This window comes from Microcebus murinus, chromosome 2, assembly GCF_040939455.1.
Source record: "Microcebus murinus isolate Inina chromosome 2, M.murinus_Inina_mat1.0, whole genome shotgun sequence".
In the NCBI taxonomy this organism is placed as follows: domain Eukaryota; kingdom Metazoa; phylum Chordata; class Mammalia; order Primates; family Cheirogaleidae; genus Microcebus; species Microcebus murinus.
Window position 1 is genome coordinate 40,051,609 of NC_134105.1, and position 13,925 is coordinate 40,065,533.

The 13,925-nt window shown below is 47.4% G+C and overlaps 1 protein-coding gene across 1 annotated transcript; it reads left to right on the forward strand.

The window, feature by feature from the left end:
• Positions 1 to 5,534: 5,534 nt before the first annotated feature.
• GPX7 (glutathione peroxidase 7) lies at positions 5,535 to 12,390 on the forward strand. The gene is made up of 3 exons (XM_012776256.3): positions 5,535 to 5,720; positions 9,744 to 10,005; positions 11,306 to 12,390. The coding sequence occupies exons 1-3, from the start codon at positions 5,586 to 5,588 to the stop codon at positions 11,467 to 11,469; spliced, it is 561 nt and encodes a 186-aa protein (XP_012631710.1). The 5' UTR covers positions 5,535 to 5,585; the 3' UTR covers positions 11,470 to 12,390.
• Positions 12,391 to 13,925: the final 1,535 nt, after the last annotated feature.

Below are 13,925 nucleotides of genomic sequence, written 5' to 3' on the forward strand. Positions count from 1 at the left end.
GTTTACCAGCATACCACTGCTAACAGGCAACTCAAACTTAACATGTCCAAAACTGAGCTCTTGCTTTTCCATCCCAAACCAGTTGCCCCTGCAGGCTTCTTCATCTCAATTAATGGCAACTTGATCTTCCCAGTTGCTCTGGTCAAAAACCTTAAAGTCACCTGTAACTCTTCTGTTTCTCTCAATACCCTACCTATCAGGAAATCTTTTTGCCTGTACTTTCAAAATATATTCAGCCTGACTACTTCCCACTACCTCTACTGTCCACGTGTCCCCTCATGTGGATTACTGCAATAGCCTGCTGATTACTCTCATTTCAGTACTACCATCAGAATGATTTCTGTTAAAACATAAACTAACCTACCTAATGGGTACAATGAACACTATTTGGGTGATGGGCACACCTATTACCGTGACTCATAACAGGCATAACAAAATCGGTACATGTAACCAAAAACATCTGTAGCCCTGCAATATTTTGAAATTAAAAAATAAAATTAGAAATGCCCTTTTCCTGCTTAAAACCATTCAATGGCTTCCCATCTCAATCACAGTCAAAGCCAAAGCCTTTACAGTGGCTTAATGAGACCCTACGGCAGGGGTCCTCAAACTATGGCCCGTGGACCACATGTTACCCGCTGAGGATATTTATCTGGCCTGGGTGTTTTGCCAGTGGCGCTGCCTCTCCTGCTTAGCAGCCAACTCCTCCCAGGCCCACATCCCGTGCGCATGTGTGGAATATTCGCTGCACTCTCCACTGGCGCTCCAACGGTCAAAGGGACAGTGAACTGGCCCCATTTAAAAATTTTGAGGACCCCTGCCCTATGGTATCTGCCCACCCATCCCTTACCTCTCTGAGGTCATCTCCTGCTACTCTTCCTCTCACTCCACTCCAGCCACACTAACCTCTTTGCTATTCATTAAACACATTCTGCATGTTCCTGCCTCAGGGCCTTTGTACTTGCTGTTCCCTGTACCTGGAACTCCTCTACTTTTCCTGATTGTTTGCTTTCTGACTTTCTTTAGGTCTTTGCTCAAATACCAATTTCTCAGTGAGCCTTCCTGATCATTTGAATTAAAATTGCAATCCCTCCCCACCCTACCACCACACTCTCTACATCTCTCCCCTGTTTATCACCATATAAATAAAGTAGCATACATTTTGTATTATAAGTTTTTATCCTTGCTCCCCCCCACTAGAATTGAAAGTCCAAGAATTTTTGTACCTTTTTTCTCTGTCTTGTTCATTACTATATTAATAGTCATTAAAATTCATTTTATTTTATTTATTGTACATGGTAGGTACTCACAAATATAACGAATAAACAAAATATTAATGAGCATTTTAAATACCCATAAAGAGCTTCTTTGAGCTTATTGTAGGAAAGAGGAGTAGTGGAGATCCAGGGGTGAGTCTCCAACACATCCAGGTACTCTGCTGAGAACTGTGTCCATTTGTCCGTGCCTGTGGGTCTCCTGTTTGTGTAGATGGGCTACCTGGAAATAACTGTGCTCCTTCTGAAACACCAAAAATTCACAGGGGACTGAAAATAAAATGACAAAATACACACTGGTGGCTAAAATCAACAGCATTTCATATCAGATTCCAGGATAGAGAAATAATAGAAGTCACCAGAAAGTTTAAGGAATGAATATTTACTGAGTGTCTGGTATATGCCAGGAAGACATAACGATGATTCGGACACAAACCTGCCTGCCCTGGAGATGCTCACAGTCTTGGTCAGGGAGACAGCCATGGAAACTGAGAACTACACAATATTACTATCAGCCCACTAACCAAAAAATGTAGTAGATACAAAGGCAGCAGAGAGGAGGGAGTGATTAAGTTAGTAGCAGAGGGGGAAGATATTTGAGCTGGGTTTTGAAGCACGAATAGAAGAAAAAAGGGCTCAGGAAAGAAATTTGTAATTCAAAAATATTTCACTATTAACATTTTCCCCCTGCTTAGTAAAAATGCTCACCTCTCTGGATCTTAACAGCAAATAGCTTGGCCAACACTCCAAAACTCTGAGTTGTGTGAAGTAGAATTTCAGAACTCCTGGTCATTGGAACACTTGAGGAAAAGCTGAGTTTAAAGGAATAGATGGCAGGAAGGGAGACCAGCAGTTCCTGGAGAGCCGGTAAAAGGGGACCATTTAATAGTATGGGACCCCTCGGAGGCTTAAGACTCCCACAAGAGAAGGGGAAGAAGGAGTAAAAAGAGCAGGGACACTTCATTTATGCCGCGGTCCTTGCCTGGAGCACCCTTCCCCTGTTCTCTGCCTTCCCTGATAATGTCTTCTGAAGAGAAAGGCCACCTGGTGGTGCAGATAGATCCCATTGTATGAAACCTGAAGGCCTGGGTTCAAGTCTTATTAACTGTGTGATCTTGTGCCCAGCTTCCAAGTCTGTGCTTGCTATAGCCTACAGAGTGACGGAGCACTCAAGACCCTTCTCCATTCAGCCCCTGGTGATCTCATCTGCCCTGCACCCTTTCTCACCTCACACAACCAAGCACTTTTCTCAGACTCTGTGCCTTCACAGACACCACTCTCTCAGTCTGACAGCTTTGCTTTCCTCCTCCCCAACATGGAGAATTCCCATTTCTCTTTCAGGACATGACTCTGGTGTCACCAGCTCGAAGAGGCCTGCTCTGAGTGCTCAGGCTAAGTAGCAACTGTCCTGGAGCTTCCTCTCCCCCAAAATCAGGACCACATCTGCTTTTTTTTTTTTTTTTTTTTTTTGAGACAGAGTCTCACTTGTTGCCCAGGCTAGAGTGAGTGCCGTGGCGTCAGCCAAGCTCACAGCAACCTCAAACTCCTGGGCTCAAGCCATCCTCCTGCCTCAGCCTCCCAAGTAGCTGGGACTACAGGCATGTGCCACCATGCCCGGCTAATTTTTCTATACATATTAGTTGGCCAATTAATTTCTTTCTACTTATAGTAGAGACGGGGTCTTGCTCTTGCTCAGGCTTGTTTTGAACTCCTGAGCTCGAGCAATCCGCCCGCCTCGGCCTACCAGAGTGCTAGGATTACAGGCATGAGCCACCATGCCCGGCCTGGACCACATCTGCTCTTGCCCTTTCCTATCCACTCTCCACAGAACAGCCAGAAGGATTCGTCTACAACCAAGACTCACTGTGATACTTCCCTGCTTTTAAAAGGAAAGAAAATGAACCTTCATGTCTTGGTTTAAAGACCATAATCTTTACTGTGGCTACAGACTCTGTATGACCTCATTTCTGCCAGCCTCTCTACCATCCCCTCTCATCCTTTGTTCTCTCTGTTCCAGCCTTCTTTGTTTCTCAATGCACCATGTTAATCTCTCCCTCAGAACATTTACACTTGCTTCCCTGCTTCAACCTGCTGATTTCTTCTCATTCTTCATAGCTCAGCTCAAATCTCTCTTCTGGGAAGCCCTCCTCCATCCCCTAGGCTAGTTTAGGTGGCACTACTACAATAGTAATTTTAGAGCTATATGAATTATTTAATGCCTGTCTCTCCCTTGACAGGGACCGAGCTGTCTTGATGTGGAAAATGTCGAGTGCTGGGTGGCCGATTCCCGCCTCCCCATAGTTCCCCATCTCCGGGGGCCAGTGCTGTGCGTGGCCAGTTAGAGGCATGCCGCTGGGGTGGGACCCCCCACCGCAGGAACTCCCGCATGCCGGAATGCCCCAGGCCCTCGTGCACCGGCCTGTTTCTGGCCATGCTGCTTGCGTGATCCTGATTGGGTAATTCTTGAATCCCACTGTTTTCGATTGGATGTTAAAGCTTGTAGTTGATTGGACGCTTCTTGAGCCCTACCAAGGGTATAAAAGCAGGGGCAGAAGGGCAGGAAGGGAGAGAGCCCTGGAGAACATAGAGGGAACATCAGGAGACACGAAGAGAGCTGTAACACTAGGCGCGCTAAAGTCTGCTGTGGAAGAATAAAGGCTGTTCTCTGACTCTTCGTGTGCTGCTCGGTTCTTTCCCCGGTCAAACGAATAAGGGCTGTAACACTAGCTGTACACACTGCCGCAACAGTCTTATTCATCACTGCATAAGGGGCACCTAAAGCAGAATCAGGCATAGAACAGGTGCTCAAGAAGTGTTTGCTGAATGACTGCAGGAGCACATTAGCCCTTACCACATTACATGAATTCTGCAGTTTACCTGGCTTCCCTCACACCAGCCTGTAAGTTTTTGGAGGACTAGTACAGGGTCAGCAATCAGCCCCATATTTGGCATTTCATGGACTCAGTAGGGTTTTTTGGTCATTGTGTGTGTGTGTGTGTGTGTGTGTGTGTGTGTGTGATAAAGTCTCACTATGTTGCCCAGGCTACAGTGCCATGGCATCAGCCTAGCTCACAGCAACCTCAAACTCCTGGGCTCAAGCGATCCTCCTGCCTCAGCCTCCCCAGTAGCTGGGACTACAGGCACAAGCCACCATGCCTGGCTAATTTTTTCTATACATATTTTTAGTTGTCCAGCTAATTTCTATTTTTTTTTAGTAGAGACAGTCTCACTCTTGCTCAGGCTGGTCTCAAACTCCTGAGCTCAAACGATCCTCACGCCTCAGCCTCCCAGAGTGCTAGGATTACAGGTGTGAGCCACCCTGCCTAGTTCAGTAGGGTTTTTTAAAAGCGTGGGAGCCATTGTGATGTGCTATCCATTGGGGAAGACTTGGAACCTCAGCTGCTGGGAGTGCTGTCAGCACAAAGCCTTTAACTGTCAGCCCCTCCAGGGACAAAGCCGTCTTGGCCCTTGTAGCAGCCCTTCCCAGATAGCCCCATCAAAGGACTGATTAAGGCACAGTATAAAGGTCTGGCCATCTTAGCTCATCTGACAGGCCACTCTTGCGCCAGAGTCCCTCTCTGGTCAGCCAAGACTGTCCTTGGGCCTGCACGGAGCTCTCTCCTCCCTATACCACTCCTGTTCCCCTGTTCTCAATCCCAAGGGTGCTCCCTCATAAAATATGCTGCATTCCAATCTCCATCTCAAAAGCTGCTTCCCAGGAACCCAACCTGCAACAAGCCCTTGGTCTTTTCTGCTTTTCCAAGCCCTCACTTTTGGGGGCCATTCATTCATTCACCTAAATTTTGTAGGCACCATTCAATCGTCAAAGTGTTTCACATCCATTTTTCTATTACTCCCATTCCTTACTGACCAGGTGGATCAGGAAGGGAGGCTAGCCGCACCAAACAGGTGGAGAAACTGAGGCCCAGAGTAGTGGAGTGACTGGCCTGAGGCTAAGGCCACTGCACTACTTAGAAGCTGAGTTCTCAGACCCAGATTTTTGCCTCTCTCTCCCTACAAGTCGCTGCATCCTGGAACAAGAGGGAGTCTCGCTGAAATAAATTCTGGTCTCAATGGTCACAATCCATGGCTCTGGGGTCCGGTGCACGAGGGGAGCGTCCAGCGCTTCTGCAGTACATATGGGGAAACTGAGGTCCAGAGCTAGCTATTCCGCCGCCGGCAGAGGAGACCGAGAAGGGGGCGCGTCCTGCCTCGCGGGCCGTGCAGCGCCGGGGCCGCCCTCTCCCGCCCCCCACGCCGGTCCCCCGCCTCGTCCCTGCCCTCGCAATATCGCCACCTCGGAAGCGAGTCATGGTGGCGGCGGTGGCGGCGGCGTGGCTGCTGCTGTGGGCCGCAGCCTGCGAGCAGCGGGAGCAGGACTTCTACGCCTTCAAGGCGGTCAACATCCGGGGCAAACTGGTGTCGCTGGAGAAGTACCGCGGCTCGGTGAGTGAGCGTCCGCCGCGGGCCTCGGGGTCGCCCGCAGGACCGAGGGCGGCGCCCGGCAGCCGGGGCCCCTGCCGGGTGTGGCTCCGAGGGGCTCCGGCCGCGGCAGCCTGGCCCTGGCTCCCCACCCCCACCCGGCATAACACCCCCACCCACCCCCGGCGCGGCGCCCGCAGATCCTGCGCCCCGTCTGCCCCGCGACTACGTGGCACTGCCGCGGCGCGGTGAAACCCGACACTCTCGCAGTCTACGCCGACTGCGCCCCGGCACCTCTGGGCGGCGAGGTCCGGATCTCGCTGGAAGGCTGGCTGCCCCGGCCCAGCCTTTGCCATTCACGGGTGGAAAAAGTAACCGCAGCACCGTGCGGCCTTTGCCTCTCCCATCTCCAGTTTCCGCATCTGGAACAGGGGAGTTGCGGATACTGAGTCCATTTGAGAGCACTGTGGACGTGCATGTGCAACGCAGAGGGAGTTACCGTTTTAGACGCGTGGGAACCTTACGTGCATCACCCTTTGGAGAGGACACTAAGGCTCAGAGAGGGAAGGCATTTACAAGGCCACATGGCACTGGAAAGCGACAGATTCTGGAAGATAACCCCAACCCGGCTCCATCCGTGGTCCTCTGCAGGCAAACTCCTTAGATGGCAGCTCAAGATGAGATACAAGAGTCATCCAGGCTAATTGCCCCCTCCTTACCAAGAAGGAATCTAAGCTTAGAGAGGAAGTATGTCTGGGTTTAGTCTTTGAAACAAATGTAGATTTTTAGCAAGATTAAGAACCGAACAGCAAGAGCAGTGGTGGAGGGGTGGGAGGAGGACTTCAAGCCCGAGGCTCAGAGTGGTATAAGATGAGGCTAGAAGGGTCAGGGAGGGACCAAGGCTCCACGTTCAAGGGAGCCTTGAACGCTACATTGAGAGACCTAGATGTTACACTGTGTGTAATGAAAAACTCTCCAAGCCTGTCTCTTCAGGATGGACCTGGGGAGTCTGGTGTGGGAAGGGTGGGGTGGGGAGTTGAACTCTAATGGAAAGGTGGGCCTAGCACCCAGATTTGGTTGAACCACACAAAAATGGATATCAACATTCTTCTCCTGGGAGCAAGGCCATCTTTAGTGAAGAAAGTACTCTGTAAACCTTGAAATTCTCAAGTATGCTGGGAGTCCCAGGGGCAGTGATTCCTGTCCTGACTGCCCCTCAGGGTGTTGTGAGTTTCAGATGAGATGACAGCATGGAAACACTTGGTAAACTGTGGAGTGCTCTGTACCTGTGTTCCGTGGATCCCAGCAGGAACCTCACCCAGGACTCAGGACAAATAACTAAGAACAGGGCCCATTCCCATTTAGGCCTTCCTGTCTCTCCAGTGCAGCTCACCAGAGAGCTCACCAGGGCTAGCACCTGCTATTCATTAATTCGTTGTTCATTATCGAGCATCTACTGTATACTAGGTAGTAGGCCAGGCACTGGGGATACACTGGTGAACCAAATAGATAAGTTTCCACTTTAATAGAGCTTATATGGGGTAGGAGGGGAGAGATAATAAGCAAGGAACTGAGAAATGAACAAGATCATTCCTAGTAGTAATAAGTGCTAAGTCAAAAATAGAACAAGGTTACATAGCTGCTAAGAAATAGAGTTAGAATTTGAACCCAGGCAGTCCAGCTCCATGACTTTACTTGCCAAGTTTAGAGGGAAACCAGGGAACAGTCAGTCCAGGGAAGCTGTAAATGGTGCTGTCAGTTAACCCAAGCTAGGCTTACTGCTTGGGCAATATTCTCATTCATTCACCTGCAAACATTTACTGGCTCCTACTACATGCCTGCACTGGGTCGAGCCCTGGTGACATATCCATGAGCAAGACTGGCACAGCTTATGGCCTTAGGCTAACTGAGACAACAGTCATTTAAACCAGTGTGAAGTATGGATGAATTGGTGATCACTTGGGAATGTGCTTGCCTACCATGTGAGGTCATGTACTGGTAGGCCTGAGTGTAGTGTGTGTGTGTGAATGGTTGGTTTGCTTGCTTCTATGTACACATTTGAGTTTGTGTCTGTGCTTGTATGCATGTATGTATGTATGTAAATTAACTGTGTGTGTTTGGGTGTGTCTGTCTATGTTTTGGTGGCTAAGGACTAAGCATTTTGGTTTCAGGGATGGAACTAGAAGCATGATTTTTCCCCCGTCTGAAAGAGTGGGCAGACACACAAGATGTAGGTTGAACATACGCAAGCTTTAATGCTGGCATTGTCCAGGGATCCAGCAGGGAAGACACAAGAAGATCCCTAAATGGGGAAGGGAGTTAGGAGTCCCAGTTTCTCACCACCGCAGGCAGATTATGGTATGTGCTGACCTCAAATTAGGGAAGTTGTTCTAATAGTCCCTGGGCCTGGGTCCTTCCTCATCTGGTGGGGGTAGGGTACAGGAATTACGGTTCACTGGTTCAATCATCTAGACCAGTGGTTCTCAACTGGGAGTGATTTTTGCCTCCAGGGAATATTTGGCAATTTCTGGAGACATTTTTGATTGTCAAGACTAGGCATCTACTGAGTAGAGGCCAGATATGCTGCCAAACATCCCACAGTGAATGAACAGGACAGCTCCCCACAAAACAAAGAATTATCTGGCCTCAAATGTCAATAGTGCTGAGGCTGAGAAGCCCTATCTAGCCTGAGCAATCTGTGCTTTTGCCTGTCCAAGGTTCCAGGCAGCCTCTGGGAGGTGGCCTTCTTTATGGGGCTAGCCGGTATAATCCCAGCTCTTTTCAAACACAGGAAGATATGGGCTAGGCTGCCCAGACACATGATAGTATTTAAAAATCCTTTAATAATGTATAGCTAGAAGTTAAAAACATAGCAGCAGTGCCAGAATTCTAATTGCAGTGTTATAATCAAGTTCCATCAGCCAGCTTGATATTTATTGCCTAAAGGCTTTAATAAATCTAGGGATTAGTCTAGGGATCAAAAAAGCGGTATTTCGGCCAAGCAAGGTAGCTCACACCTGTGATCCTAGCACTCTGGAAGGCCAAGGCAGGAGGATTACTTGAGGTCAAGACCAGCCTGAGCAAGAGCGAGACCTCATCTCTACTAAAATAGTAAAAATTAGCCAGGCATGGTGCCACACACCTGTAGTCCCAGCTACTCAGGAGGCAGAGGCAGGAGGATCACTTGAGCCCAGGAGTTTGAGGTTGCTGTGAGCTATGCTGACACCACAGCACTCTAGCCTGGGCAACAGAGGGAGACTCTGTCTCAAAAAAAAAAAAAAAAAATGTGGTATTTGTTTGCTGGAGAGGAAGGAGACAAAAAGGGGTTGCCCTGGGTCCTGGGGATCTTTTTATCCAGAAAACCTGTGTCTATGTACCCATGCAAGTGTCTGTGATATTGTGTATGTGTGCACACTTACTCATTCAGCTGACACTGAGATTCTTCCATCGGCCAGGCCAGGCCCAGAGATGAAGTGGACATAGCTCCTGCCCTCAGTAGGTTCATGTTCTAGAAGGGAGACTGACACATACATCAGCAGCTATGTGGAGTGTGGAGTGATAAGTGCTAGGTGATTGAGCCAAAAATTGAACCCATGTCTGCCTTTCTACCTCCCCACGTCACCTCCCAATGTGTGCTCACCCGTGTGTATGCCTCTCTCCGTGAATGTGCTATGTGTGTTTGTGGGCACATGTGATGTTTGCTAATATATGCTTAGGTCATGGGGGATGTGCATGCCCATTTATGTGTATTGTGTACTTATGCTCACAAATGTTCATGTATGTGTGCACACATCTGTAAGCCCCTGTAATGTCTGATTTCATATGTGCCTGTGTGCATGTGTTTATGTATATGTGAGGGCATTGCACATATATTTATATATGTGTACAGAGTGTTCTTATATGTGTTAGAAAACATTAATTATTGAGGGAGTCACATGTGTGGGCATGTCAGAACCTGTACAAGTGCACACTCAATGAGTGTGCCTCCTCACTGAGTTGTGTATGTGTCTGGGTTTTGTTTTGTTTTGTTTTGTTTTTGCCACACAGGTGTCCCTGGTGGTGAACGTGGCTAGCCAGTGTGGCTTCACAGACCAGCACTACCGAGCCCTGCAGCAGCTACAGCGGGACCTGGGTCCCCACCACTTCAATGTGCTTGCCTTTCCCTGCAACCAGTTTGGCCAGCAGGAGCCTGACAGCAACAAGGAGATTGAGAGCTTTGCCCGCCGCACCTACAGTGTCTCATTCCCCATGTTTAGTAAGGTCGCCGTCACCGGCACTGGTGCCCACCCTGCCTTCAAGTACCTGACAGGTGAGTTTTGATCCCTTTATCCCCTCACCTTCCCTCAACTGGCTGAGGTTGTGGTTCCCTGGGCAGCAGAAGCCACTGGCTGGCTGGGCAACCTCAGGCCCTTTCCCGTTCCTGTCTCAGGTGGATTGATGTTTCGTTCCAGCACTAATCTCTAAGGAGGGTGGGAGCAGGTACTGGCTAAGGGTTATTGCTGCCTAAGAATATCTCCACACCTGCTGCCTTGAAGTTCTCCTTCAGAGTCACTCTTGCGGACTTTTCTGGGATCCTGTTTCCACATGCAGGGGCTCCTAGAAGGAGACTGGGCACCCACCTTTTAGTCAGTGTGAATTAATTGAGTTTATGGACTTACAATGGAGTAATCATGGCACAGACAGGGGACTCCACGTGCCTGGAGAAGGCTGACCAAAGTGACTGACAGGCATCTCTTGCCCTGAGTCAGAGGCAAAGTCTACAGGCCATAGGAAACCTTCTGAGTTAAAATACCAGATCTGAATATTTAAGAACAAGATCCCTTCTCTAGCCCCCAAAGCCTCAGAGCCACAAAATGGTCTATGCTTGTCATTAGGGTCCTGTTTCCTCCCTCTGGCCTTCCTCCTCCTTTGGGGGCTTCATTTTTGCCTTTTCTCACCTCATGCTTCTGGTTGCTTTTGTGTCCCTCACCGCCACCAGCACCACCCCACAACCCATTCACCTGGAAGGGTAAATGAGAAATAAGAGTATAGCAAACAAAAGGTCCCTCGTGGAGGCACATTTGTGTTTTGCTCTGTGGGTTAATCCCAATGTTTGCTTTTTTCCTGTGTGCTTTTGTTAGTTCCTCCTCAGTTCCCATAGTTAGAGATCAAACCTGGCCTTGCTTTAGAAGCAACTTGGGGAGCTCTAAAAAATGCATAAGCCTGAGACCTACTGAAGAAGCCCTCCTGCCCCCACAATGATTCTGATGCAACCAGTCCATGGACTAACATTTGGAAACCATTAAGATTTAATCAGAGAATAGGGTGCAGACTATTCCATTGTTTGAGGTTATAAATAAAGGAGGATTTGATACTGCTTTCTCAAGCACTTCACAGAATCCTAAAACAGTCATTCTCAACATTGGCCCCATATCAGAATCTCCTGGAGAGCTTTTGAAAAATACTGATGCATGAGTCTTAACCTCAGAGATTCTGATTTAAGTGGTCTAGGATGTGGACTGGACATTAGGATTATACTGCCTCAAGGGAAAGGTGGACACCAATAATGGAATTCCAGGAGAGGGTGCACAGGGAAGCACACTTTGTTCTCATTCTTCCTTCTTCTCTAGAGACTTCTGGGAAGGAGCCCACCTGGAACTTCTGGAAGTATCTAGTGGCCCCAGATGGAAAGGTGGTAGGAGCTTGGGACCCAACTGTGTCAGTGGAGGAGATCAGACCCCAGATCACAGCGCTTGTGAGGAAGCTCATCCTGCAGAAGCGAGAAGACTTATAACCACTATTTTCTACTCTTCCACCACCCCAGCCCATCCACCTATCCCCACCAAGGCAAACTCAGATGGTGCTTCAAAGGGAGAGATCCGCTGGCTCTCCTTCCTCCACTCTTACTCTACCTGTCCCGTCACTCCTGTGGGGAAAAAATTCTAATATTTTGACTATTTGAATCTTAGAGCAACAAATAGGAACTTTTGGGCAATGAGAACTCTAGCCCAGTGAATCACCAGCCAATAAGAACCTCTAGCCAGTGAAAACATGTGGCAAATAGAAGTATCAAGCAATAATATCCCACCCCATTAAGACTTCTGTAAAATGGGACCAATTCCTACCTCACAGGGCTGTTGTGAGGCTTGGGATGAAATATCTGTGAAAGTGCCTAGGGCAGTGCTAGCTAACTAGGAGACATTCAATAAACATTTTTTGCATATAAATGAAAAAATAACTTGCATTCAATAAAAACTCTCATCCAACATGAATTTCTAGCCAGTGGGATTCCAGAGGAAACATTTAGTACTTCTTGTTGTTTCCTCTGTATTATTTTTTTAATTATAAAACAATTGCAAGTTCATTGTGAAAATCCAAACAACACAGCACAATATAAAATAAAACATGAAAGTATCCTCTTTATTTCCTATAATTTCACTCGCTGTTAGTAACTCAGTATAAAGGCTTCCAGGCCTATTTTAAATCAAGCTCAATAATTGCTCAATAAGAATTCGCTGACCAAAAGTATACTACAATAACAAATAGGCAAAGGATATGAATATTTAATTCACAGAAGAATATAGGATATGAAAAGATGTTCAGCCTCATTCAAGGTAGACAGATTTTTAAAATGATAATACCAATTGTTGGTAAGGATGTGGGGAAATGGGCATTCACATAAACCATTGGTGGGACAATAAACTGGCATAAGTTTTTGGAGGGTGATTTGGCAATATCTTTTAAAACTAAATGTTCCTACACTTTGACCCATTATTTCACTTTCTAGAAGTCCCCCAAAATATACAAATATATGTACAATAATATGTATGTATGCTGTTCAGAACAGTGAAAATTTGGTTGCAACCCATATACCCATCGACATCGGTCTGATAATAATTATGGTACAAATCCAAATGACAAGCTAATATAGTTATTAAAATAAATTAGATCTCTATATGCCACCACAGAGTTGTCCAAAAGTGAAAAAAGGGTAAGGTATAAAACCAAATGAACATAAAAACACACACATACCCAAAATATGAACAAGCATAATTTTTATTTTATTTTATTTCTTAGAGACAAGATCTCACTCTGGATCTTGTCTCTTGTCAGGCTAGAGTGCAGTGGCATAATAGTTCATGGCAGCCTCAAACTCTGGGGCTCAAGTAAACCTCCTGCCTCAGCCTCTTGAGTAGCTGGGACTACAGTTGCACGCTACCCTGCCCAGCTAATTTTTACATTTTTTTTAGAGATGGGGTCTCACTATGTTGCCAGGCTGGTCTTGAACTCCTGGCCTCAAGTGATCCTCCCACCTCGGCCTCCTAAAGCAGTGAGATTATAGGCGTGAGCCACAGCACCCAGCCTAACAAGTATACTGTTTTTATTAAAAATTTACAATGTTAAGTGTATATATAAACCAAAGTGTCAATGGTAGTCGTCTTTGAGGTGGTAGAGTGAGAAAACAGGAGTCGTTTTTATTAAGTATCTCTGTAATGTTTGAATTTTGTATGCAAAATACCTACTTCACTTTTACATAAGTATAAAAAGCAGCAGCTGGAAACCGGAGTGATGGGCAAAGTCACTGTGCTCAGTAAACCATTGGCCAATAAGAACTTTATGTTTACGTCACCAAGGCCACTCTTCTAGAAGTCTGAAGAGTCAGATTCAAGTCCAGACTGTGTCCCTGATTCACAGACTGAGCAAATTGTTCCCTCTCTGCTGTCCTCCATTTTCCCATTGGACATCGAAAGGGTTGAACTGTGTATGGAGTCCTCAAAGTCTCCCGTAATGTCCTTCTCACAAGCTCCCCAGTGAGGACTGTCTGTGAGCTGACCACAAGGCCCCCGTGGTGGCCCCCAGCCTGCCCCTACGCACTCTACGCTAAGCTCCCACTCTGCATATGCTTGTGTGCACACATGTACCTACCCACGATGAAACCCAGACGTCAGAAATGTTCGTGATGGACATCTCAGAACCACATTCTCCCACAGCTACCTCCCCGCTCTATACCCACCCCCTCTACCACCCATATTTGCGCCTTACCTCACTGCACTCACAGAAGCCATTGCTGGGCTCCTGACTGTGAAATCCAGTGAACATCTCTCTGACCTTATCCTACGTGACCGCTCAGACACATCTGCCGTTGCTGCTGTGCTCTTCTCCCTGACGCATTCTTTTTTTTTTTTTGAGACAGAGTCTTACTTTATTGCCCAGGCTAGAGTGAGTGCCGTGGCGTCAGCCTAGCTCACA